This window comes from Plasmodium sp. gorilla clade G2 (genome assembly GCF_900097015.1).
Source record: "Plasmodium sp. gorilla clade G2 genome assembly, chromosome: 13".
NCBI classification, from domain to species: domain Eukaryota; phylum Apicomplexa; class Aconoidasida; order Haemosporida; family Plasmodiidae; genus Plasmodium; species Plasmodium adleri (nom. inval.).
The window spans coordinates 770,468-782,559 of NC_041705.1; the positions used below are offsets into that span (position 1 = coordinate 770,468).

The following is a 12,092-nucleotide window of genomic DNA, read 5'->3' on the forward strand; positions in this document are numbered from 1 at the left end:
GAAAAAAAAACAAAAAAATAATAAATAATAAATAAAAAATAATAAATAAAAAATAAATAAAAAATAAATAAAAAATAAATAAAAAATAAAAAATAAATAAAAAATAAAAAATAAATAAAAAATAAAAAATAAATAAAAATTTGTATATATATATATATAATATATACTATCGATAAATTTGTTTTTTTGTGTGTGTTTACAACACTTATTTCTCTCATTTTATGTATTAACTAGTTATGATATATTTCATCCTCCTAAGTATTGACAGTATTTTTGAGCCCAAAATAGCACGTTTTACCTAAATAATGGGGAAAAAAAAAAAAAAAAAAAAAAAAAATTGTATATATATATATATATATATATATATATATATATATTTATTTATTTATTTATTTATTTATTCATATTTATGTAGTAAATTAATACAAAGACATTTTATTATACATATAAAAAATAAATTTCATTATATTATATCTTACAACATGGAAAATAAACACGGGTTCAGTATATGTCACGTTCATATAGGTTATCATATTTTCAATAATTGAAGAATAATTATTCATATAAATATTATGTTTTTGGTTTAATGTATTATACACATTTGAATCCATAGAGACCATAAAATCATGTTTATCTTTTTTTACATTTCTTGGAATATTTATATAATAACTTAAATCTCTTAAAAATAAATATCTAAATTTATTTTCAATATCATTTATGGGGGATATAAAAGGAGTATATAATTGTTTACCATAATGTTTTAAAACTTCATAATTACTAAATTTATATATCATATTTTTAAAACTATCTTTTGTTATTCTGTATATAAAAGTAACGTCCAGGAATTTTACTTTTATAGGAACATATGAATCGTCATAAATGTTATTCTCTAGTAGTTTAACATTTTTACCGTCTAACCATTTTAAGCAGTTAATAATTTTATTATTGGATTCCTGTAAAATATAAAAATGTATTGAAATATATACACACACATATATATACATATATATATACATACATATATACATACACATATATATACATACACATATATATACATACACATATATATACATACACATATATATACATACACATATATATACATACACATATATATATTTTTTTTTTTTATGTAGTATAAATGTTAGTATATATATTACTTCCTTATATACATATTATATATAACCAATAAAGGTCAATTTTATTATTATTATGATTATTTATTACCTTTAAATTAAAATATACCCCTTCACGTATATCGGGAAATATATACTTTAATTCATCCTTTAACACAAAATATAATATCAAATTGTTTTGTTTAATTGCTGACATTAAAAATTCTGATGTATATAGATTTACTTGATGATTTTTTAAAATATTTTGAAATATAAATTTGATTACTCCTTCATTATTTTTATATAAAATATTTATTTTATTTTTTCTTGTTCCTATTTTTAACACCAGCTCATATTGGAATATTTGTCCTCGGTCAGTTAAAAAGGTACAATAATTTCTATCGTCAAATGGTATTTGTGTTTCTAACCATCTTATTATTAGATACATAAGGTCAGTTAATGTAGAAATTTGATTTTCATATGTTTGTAAATTCATTATATCTGTTATAATATTAAATTTTATTTTTCTAATTCCTGAAGATTCTTTTTCATCAAATTGTAAAGTGTCATCATTATTTAAATGTACAAAAACGGATGGTATTATTATTTGATCAAACACGTTTGTTGTATGTTGATCCGAATGATACATAATAACTTTTTTATGTAAAAATTCTAAGCATTTAACTAGTCTATATTGATATCCTTGATATTTACTTCTCATTATAACCATATTAATATTTTTTTTTATATTTAATGAACGATCTTTAAATTTTAATTTACTTATATCAATAGGTTGTTCATTAAATTCATCGGCATAATTATTAATAGATGGTTGTAATATATAATCTTTCTGCTTTGTTCTTCCATTCCACTTTTCATGAATAGTATCAGATATAGTTACTAGACTTATTAAAGGGGCACCTAATACTCTATGATTATAATAATTAATTGTAGATTTAATAACATAATCTGGATCATTTAAATTTATATTATATAATAGAGATATAATTTTATTAAAAGATGTTTCTTTAATAAGCTTCTCTGTTGAATTATTATAAAAGAATGTATTATATTCATTAATTAATAAACAATCAAAAAATGAAAGACTTATATTTTCAATATTTGAATGAACACTTTTATTAAGTTCAGATTTATAATTCCTATATATAAAATATATTATATCTTTTAAGGTAATTTCATTATATCTTAAATATGATATATAAAATTTTAAATAAAAATAACTATTGGAAGTTAGACCTATTTTTATTTTAATAGTTTCTTTTTTTCTATTATATGTAATATCTCGATGATATATAGTGCCTTTCTTGTCCATTTTTTCTGCACATTTTATTAAAGTACTATAATATACAAAATGTAGACTATTCTTAAGAATAACATCTAAATGTACATTATTAGGTATTGTATAATCTAAAGTATTATTCATATCTTTATAATCTTTTGAAATCATTATATCTTCTTCTTTTTTTAAATCTTTTAATATACTTCCTATAGGTTTATGTAAATCTATTATAGGATTCTTTATATTAAATTCTTTTATAGTATTATCTGCATATTTTACTTTCGTATGATTATAATTAACTCCTTTACATAAATTTTTATGTTTCCAAAACATATCATTTAATAGGATAGCCAAATTTACATTCATATCTCTAATTGCAGAATTGTCTAATTTTAAAATTGTTTTACGAATTAATGATATATTATTTTCATTATTAATACCATAAATATCATCATAATTAATTTGAAATTTATTCAATCCTGTTTCCATATTTTTTTTTTCTTTTAATTTATTGGATATATCTTCTGATTCCTTTTTCATATATAATAAAAAATTATTAAATTTATTAAATTTATTTAAATTATTATTATAATCAATCTCTTTAAAAACTTCTATCATATGTTTATTATACATTTTCTCCATTTCATCTTCTGCTTTATCATTAAGTTTAATATCTATAATATGAAAATTTATATACAAATCAGTATATTTTTTTCTGCTCGAATAATTATTATAAATATGTTGAATTATTAATAAATTACTCCATTCATTAAAATTAAATCTATTCATACATTTCTTTATAACTGTTTCAAACGTATCTTCACTATTTTCTTTTAATGGAAACATCTGATGTTCATATATTTTAAATTCATATGATAATCTTTCATAGAGAGTAAAATAACCATAAAATAATAAAGCTTTTAGTATAACCATTTTATAAATATTATAATTACTTCCATTTGTTTTTTGATTTAATATTGATATCATATCAGGTTCCGTAATTTTTTGTAATATATTTAAAAGATTTTTCACATTATCATCTTTATCTTTAATATATGTTACATCTTTTTTAATAAGTGAATATATATCAAATATATCAGGTCTATATTTTTCATATTCAATTGAAAATATTTTCATTATTGTTCCAATAATTGAATCTTTTACATTTTGACAAGACTGGTTTAATTTTTTTATATTGATTTGCTTTGCTACATCCTTTGAATTATTTTCACTTTTACTATGGGTGGAAGTTTTTTTTAATATTCCTTTTATTATTATTGGTTCTGTTTTTTCTATATTATTATTGTCACCATTTTTTATGTTATTTTCATCCTTTTTTATATTATTGTCATCATTTTTTGTTTTATTGTCATCATTTTTTGTTTTATTGTCACCATTTTTTATGTTATTGTCACCATTTTTTATGTTATTATCACTATTTTTTATATTATTTTCATCCTTTTTTATATTATTGTCATCATTTTTTATATTGTGGTCATCCTTTTTTATATTATTGTCATCATTTTTTATATTATTGTCATCCTTTTTTATATTATTGTCATCCTTTTTTGTATTATTGTCATCATTTTTTATATTATTGTCATCATTTTTTGTATTATCGTCATCATTTTTTGTATTATTGTCATCATTTTTTATATTGTGGTCATCATTTTTTATATTATTGTCATCATTTTTTATATTATTGTCATCCTTTTTTATATTATTGTCATCCTTTTTTATATTATTGTCATCCTTTTTTGTATTATTGTCATCATTTTTTGTATTATCGTCATCATTTTTTGTATTATCGTCATCCTTTTTTATATCACTTGAATCCTTTTTTTTATCAATTGAATTCCTTTTTTTATCACTTGCATTCTTTTTTTTATCAATTGAATTCTTTTTTTTATCACTTGCATTCTTTTTTTTATTAATTGAATTCCTTTTTTTAACCCTTGCATTCTTTTTTTTATTACTTGCATTTTTTTTTTTATCACTTAAATTCTTTTTTTTATCACGTGAATTGTTTTCTACATTATGATCCGAATTTATGTATAATTGAGAAAAGGATACGGCAATATTCATATTTAATGAAGTGTTATAATCCCTTCTTCCTTTATCTATTGAATGTATGTCTTTTTTGTTTGATGGAACATTAAAAATTTTTTGATTTTTTGTTTTATCATCATAATTTATAGTACAAGTATCCCTGAAGGTCACCCTTTCACGCTTCTTATTCATGTTAATATTGTGATTTACATTAGTATTCTCGATATGTTTATCATACGTAATTTTATTTTGAATATTTGGATTGTATACCTTTTTATTAAGCTCTCTTTTATTAACTGTAATATTATCTACATTTATAATGAACGTTTGAGGAATTTGGCTTTCTAAAAGTTTCATATGCATTTCAGCTTGAGCATAATTAAAAGAAGGGTATCTATTATGAATCCATCTATATATATATTTATTAGATAATAATTTCTCCATAATATGTACAGATACCTTTTTATATGATCTATGTTTAGATTTATCAAATCTCTTTTTTTTAAATGGATTTGATGATTTAATCCATAGATAAACCATTGGATTTCTTTTTATTATATTTAATGCATATTTATCTAATGATAATGATATTTTTCTTTTTGCAACACTTTTTAAAAAGAAACCATTTTTAATTAAAACTGTTGATAAACTTAGACCTAATGAAAAAACATCACTTTTCAATTTATTTATGATATGATAAAAATAAGATTTTAATTTTTCAGGAGCAATATAAACCAAACTTCCTTTAAAATTATTTAATTTTCCTTCTTCAACTATACTATTAAAATCTTTTAAATATATATTTAATTCATTATTTAAATAATCAATTAAAAAATTGTCTGCTTTAATATTTGAGTGTACAAGACCTAATGTATGTAAAGTAAATAATTTAGAGCTTAATTTTAAAAATATATCATATTTTAAATCAACAGAATTTTGTATTAATTCACGATTATTCATAGCAAAATCTATTGAATTATTTATATCTAGTTTTTTAATTTGTATTGCATAAGGATATATATCTTTATTTAACTTATATTGTATATTATTAAAAACAAATTTACTTATATAATTTTCATTCCTTTTTACAATTCCATATGGAATTTCCCAATTCAAAACTTTTAAAGCACATTCGTATGTAATAGACAACAATTTATTACTAATAAAATTAATATGAGATATATTAAAAGTATCTTCATTATAAAAATATTTTGCATTCTTATAGTTTCTACAAGGACTATTTCTAGCATTTATTAAATGGTGTACTAATAATAAATATGATTTTAATTCATTTTCAAATATTCGATTGTTATAAGGATCAACATGATGATTATCACTATTGTCGTTATGATAAAAAAATCTTATATTTGAATAATATGGATAAATGTTTGCCTTAACAGTTAATTCTTTTTTACCTTTCTGTACTATAGGTAATTCTTTCTTATCAATTAAAGTGAAACTATTTAAAACTTTAATATATTCCATTTTTATTTTCTTATTAATTGATTCATCAAAAAACTCTAATTTAATTACACAGAAAATATCATCACCTAATAACCAATTTAATATATACGTATCTTCCCATTCTTGCTCCATATAACCTACAACCATTTTTCTCGGTAGGAAACTTAATGATGTATATCTATTTAAATCTTCATCTATATCAAAATTTGATTTATTACTATTCTGGGGGATATCATATGTCTTTATGTCATCAACAACAGATTGTGTTTCCTTATCATTCAAATTAATACTACTTTGAACCGTTGAATCTTGGGAAATTTTATCTTTTTGACTAATTAGGTGTTCTGAATGTACGTCTGATATGTTACTAAGTGTGGAACTTTCATCTGAAGGTGATATTTCTTCATGTTTCTGTTTTTCTTTTAAAGCTAATAGATCATTAACTTGGGGTGTAGGTAATGATTCATCATCACTATCAGACATTTGATAGTTTGTAAAATATCCCTCTGGTCTTCTTTGATAAAATGAACCAATATCATTATCAGATGAATTATCTTCAAAATAGGTAGATATAGAATCCTTTTCTGATTGTTCATCATCTAATATATATTCATCAGATGAGGAATTTTTATACATTTCTAAATTATCAGTAGAATTTGATTTTTTCAGAGAATAGACATTAATATTATCGGGTAATTTGTCATATAAAAAATAATCACCTTTTAATTTATCATCAAATTTTTTTTTTTCAAATGATACATTTTCTATTGATAAATTTTCCTCTTCACTATCACTCATGTTACTCGTATCTAATTTTCCTTTTATTAATTCATCATGACTAGATATAAATCCTTTTTTATATTTATTATTATCAGATAATCGATTTTGTTTCACTGAAGATTGTTCTTCATTTAAATTCATATCATAAAGGGACATAAAATAATTTGATTCATCATTTAGGTAATTTTTTAATTGTGTTAAATGTTCCGCAGCAGTTTTTAAAGTTGTACTACACTTTCTTGTGTTATCATGGATATTATTTTTATCAGACGATACATTTACTGCTGATAAATTCCCATTTTCACTATTTTTCACATGACTAACATCTAATTTTTCTTCACTATCACTCATGTTACTTGTATCTAATTTTTCTTTTACTAATTCATCTTGACTGGATATATTTTCATCCTTATCTTTATTATTATCAGATAAGTCATTTTTATTTCCCGATGATTGTTCTTCACTTAAATTCATATCATAAAGGGACATAAAATAATTTGCTTCATCATGTAGGTAATTTTTTAATTGTGTTAAATATCCCATAGCAGTTTTAAAAGTTGTACTACACTTTCTTGTTGTATCATCGATATTATTTTCATCAGACGATACATTTTCTATTGATGAATATCCCTCTTCACTATCACTCATGTTACTCACATATAATTTTCCTTCACTATCACTCATGTTACTTGCATCTAATTTTTCTTCATTATCACTCATGTTATTCACATATAATTTTGCTTCACTATCACTTATGTTACTAGTATCTAATGTTCCTTCACTATCACTCATGTTACTCGCATCTAATTTTGCTTCACTATCACTCATGTTACTAGTATCTAATGTTCCTTCACTATCACTCATGTTACTCACATTTAATTTTCCTTCACTATCACTCATGTTACTTGTATCTAATTTTTCTTTTACTAATTCATTGTGACTGGATATATTTTCCTCCTTATCTTTATTATTATCAGATAGGTTATTTTGATCCACCGGAGTTTGCTCTTTATTTAACTTAATATCATCACTACTTTTGTCATCACTGTTTTTATCATCACTAATTTTATCATCACTACTTTTATCATCACTAATTTTATCCTTCGTGGTCATATTATTTTCTGATTTATGTTGAAAGAAATCTTTAATTTTTGTAAAATATCCCATAGCAGTTTTTAAAGTTGTACTACCATCTTTTGTTTTATCATGAATTTTATTTTCATCAGATGGTACGTTTTCTGCTGATAAATTTTCATCTTCACTATTTTTCACATGACTAACATCTAATTTTCCTTCACTATCACTCATGTTACTCGTATCTAATTTTTCTTTTACTAATTCATCTTGACTGGATATATTTTCGTCGTTATCTTTATTATTATCAGATAAATCATTTTGATCCCCCAAAGTTTGTTCTTCATTTAATTTAACATCATCACTACTTTTATTATCACTACTTTTATCATCACTACTTTTATCATTAGTGTTCATATAATTTTCTGCTTCCTTTTCTACGTAACTTTTTAATTTTGTAAAGTATCCCATAGAAGTTTTTAAGGTTGTACTACCATCTTTTGTTTTATCATCAATTTTATTTTCATTAGATGGTATATTTTCTGTTGATAAATTTTCATCTTCATTATTTTTAATATCATCTTTCAATTTTTCTTCACTATCACTCATGTTACTTGTATCTAATTTGTCTTTTACTAATTCATCTTGACTGGATATATTTTCCTCGTTATCTTTATTATTATCAGATAAATGATTTTGATCCCCCAAAGTTTGTTCTTCATTTAATTTAACATCATCACTACTTTTATTATCACTACTTTTATCATCACTACTTTTATCATCACTACTTTTATCATCACTACTTTTATCATCACTACTTTTAGCATCACTAGTTTTATCATCACTGGTTTTATCATCACTGGTTTTATCATCACTACTTTTATCATCACTACTTTTATCATCACTACTTTTATCCTTAGTGGTCATATTATTTTCTGATTTATTTTGAAAGAAATATTTAAATTTTGATATATATCCCTTAATGTTATTTAAAGTGGAACTTTCACTTTTTTTGGTATCATCAATTTTCTTAGGTTCACTTAATTCAGTTGAATCATTTACATTTTGTATACTTATAATGTCTTCGTTAGAATCATCTTTTTTATTGTCTCCATTTTTATCAGTATTGATACTAGTAGTAGTACTAGTATCATCTACATATTCCATAGTATCAAAAAAAACATCATCATCCCAATCAATATCTTCTTCATTTAAGTATGAATCCGAATTTTCAATTTTGTCAGATATTTCACTAATCATATCATAAAAAATATTACTATCATATGATATATTATCATCATTGTCTACTTCAGAATTAAAATTATCATCACCAATATTATTATCATCATTGTTCACTAGATGGGTTTCATTTTTTTCAGATGATTCATCTTTCTTTTTTTCATCTTCCCTTTCTTTATTATCACTTTTCAACTTTTCTTTTAATTCTAGAAATGAAAATTGATTGTGTTTATTTATACATTTCATATTATTATAACTTATATTATAATTACTAAACATATGTTTTTCCTCTTTTTTATTGGAATATATATTACTTATCTCATTGTTCTTGTGATTTATATTTTCAGAATTATTTTTTTTTGACAATTCATATTTGGTGTTATATATTCTATTAATATCTTTTACTTTACTTTTTTTATCTGTCCTATATGTATCATTTTTTTCAAGTGTATCATATGTTGTACCTTGATCATTCTTATTTATATTCTTTTTATTTTTCTCTATAAAACTATAAGTATCTTCTTTCTCGTAAAAACTTATATTACGTATCCCCATATCACTATTACCAGAACGTTTAGAAAGATAAAAATGAGGATAGTAATATTTGTATCGAGTACTATTAATAAAATGTACACATAACCAAGAAAATATATTATTATAATTTACAATACCCTTATTTTGTAATTCAAAATGTACAGAAGAATATTTATTTAAATAGAAATAGTCATAAGGTTTATTTATATAAGAATGTTCATCCATTAAAATTTCAAACTCAAATTTATTACTTAAAATTCGAATATCCTTAGATAATTTCGAATCATAATTATAAATATTATGATCATCCGTTTCAAATATGATAACGTCTTTAAATTCTTCATTCTCGATTATATGATCCCTTAACAGGTTGTACAGGACAAAACGATTTTCCAATCTTTTGGCTATAAAAAAAAAAATAATATAATAATATAATAATAAAATAAATAAATAAATAAATAAATAAATAAATACATACATACATGTATATATATATATATATATATATATATATATATATGTTATAAGGTAAAAAAAAATATATAACTAAATGAACATATCATATAATGAAAATTTTTTTTTTTTTTTTTTTGTATCTATACTATTATATTATTTTATTGTATTATAATAAATTATACATATGTAGATCAATATAAATTAAGTGTATTAAATCTTTTTAGTATGAATATTCTTACAGTCAATTAGTGCCATACACACAATTCTATTATTTGTTTGCATCCTTCTAAATGATATATATTTCGTTTTGTTAAACGATGACAAACTTTTTAGTAGTATATTATCTTTTTGTATAGTAATATTTAATGAACTGTTTTTTTTAATATCCATATTATTTGTAATATCCGTATTATTTTTAATATCCGTATTATTTGTAATATCCGTATTCTTTTTAATATCCTTACTATTTGTAATATCCGTATTATTTGTAATATCCGTATTATTTGTAATATCCTTATTATTTTTAATATCCATATTATTTGTAATATCCGTATTATTTTTAATATCCATATTATTTGTAATATCCGTATTATTTTTAATATCCTTAATATTTGTAATATCCGTATTATTTGTAATATCCGTATTATTTTTAATATCCTTACTATTTTTAATATCCGTATTATTTGTAATATCCGTATTCTTTTTAATATCCTTATTATTTTTAATATCCTTGTTATTTTTAATATCCTTATTATTTTTAATATCCTTATTATTTTTAATATCCTTATTATTTTTATTATCCGTATTATTTTTAATATGAGAATTCGTAAAAAAGAAATTAATATATTCTAAATATTTCCTCTTAGCATTATAAAAAGTGTCTATATTATAAAGAAAATTATCATAAGTTATATTAACTTTTTTTTTTAAGCTTTTCCTTATCAATTCAAATTCATCTCTCTCTTGCTTTGTAAAAGATATATCTTCTATTTGTTTTTCATGAGAATTATTACATGTTATTGAGATATTATAAGAATTTTTTTTCAAAATTTTCATATCAGCAGTTACCCATTTTTCTGTTTGATCTATATTTTCACTAAGCGCATTTTTAACTAATGCAAATGTTGATATATAAATTTTATTATTTTTAAAAAATTGAAATTTTGCTTCATATAATTCTTTTTGATATTCATCATAAAATGATTTAACATAAACTAACTTTAACCTACCTCTTATATAAGGAAAATTTTTAATTTCATTAAAAGGTATATAAATAATAGGTATACTTTTTTTAGTTTTTTTATTATTATTATTTCCTTTTTTATTATCTGTAGAAACATTTTTTAAAACACTATTTCTTTGCTTATACATATATTTTAAATTTTCTATTTTAATAGTTGGAAGAATATTACTAACATTACTATTATCACTTAACTTACTATTAACACTACTTATAGTATTACTACTACTAACAGAACTTATATGACTATTAGTATCTTCTAATCCTTTTACTAATATTTTCTTATTGTGAACTTCTGTCTTTTTTGTATTCTTCCCTTTATTATTATTCCCATTAGGAATTTCTCTCATCTCATTTTTATACGCACTCTTTTCCTCTTTTGTATTCGTTGCCTTTTGATGAACATTTTTTGGAAATTCTTCTTTTGAACTTTTTATTTTTAAAGAATATATAAAAAAACGGAAACCATAGTCTTTCCTTTTTATATACTCGTTTAATATGAAAATGATAGTGTTTAGAAGAAAAATGTTCTTAAAAAATAAAAATATTTTCATCGTGATGATTCATAGGACATATAAAGGGCTAGTCGACAACATTATTTTATGCATATAATTTATATGCATAAAATTTTTTATGTTTATATATACATATATCTTTGTGTATATATATACGTTTATGTATACACAAACATATGTGTATACATATATTTTAATATATATAATATATTCAAATATATATATATATTTTTAATTATTTATTTTTAATTATATATTTTTAATTTAAATATTATATATAATAAAAAATAAGTACAACACTATAAATAGATAAACAAGAATTA

The 12,092-nt window shown here is 21.1% G+C and overlaps 1 protein-coding gene across 1 annotated transcript; it reads right to left on the minus strand.

The window, feature by feature from the left end:
• Nucleotides 1–226: 226 nt before the first annotated feature.
• On the minus strand, nt 227–11,808 carry PADL01_1320000 (conserved Plasmodium protein, unknown function; the record flags this gene model as incomplete). Its single annotated transcript, XM_028683741.1, has 4 exons — nt 227–298; nt 480–953; nt 1,231–9,962; nt 10,254–11,808. 4 exons carry the CDS (start codon nt 11,806–11,808, stop codon nt 227–229), a joined length of 10,833 nt encoding a protein of 3,610 aa, XP_028539889.1.
• Between the last annotated feature and the right edge of the window lie 284 nt (nt 11,809–12,092).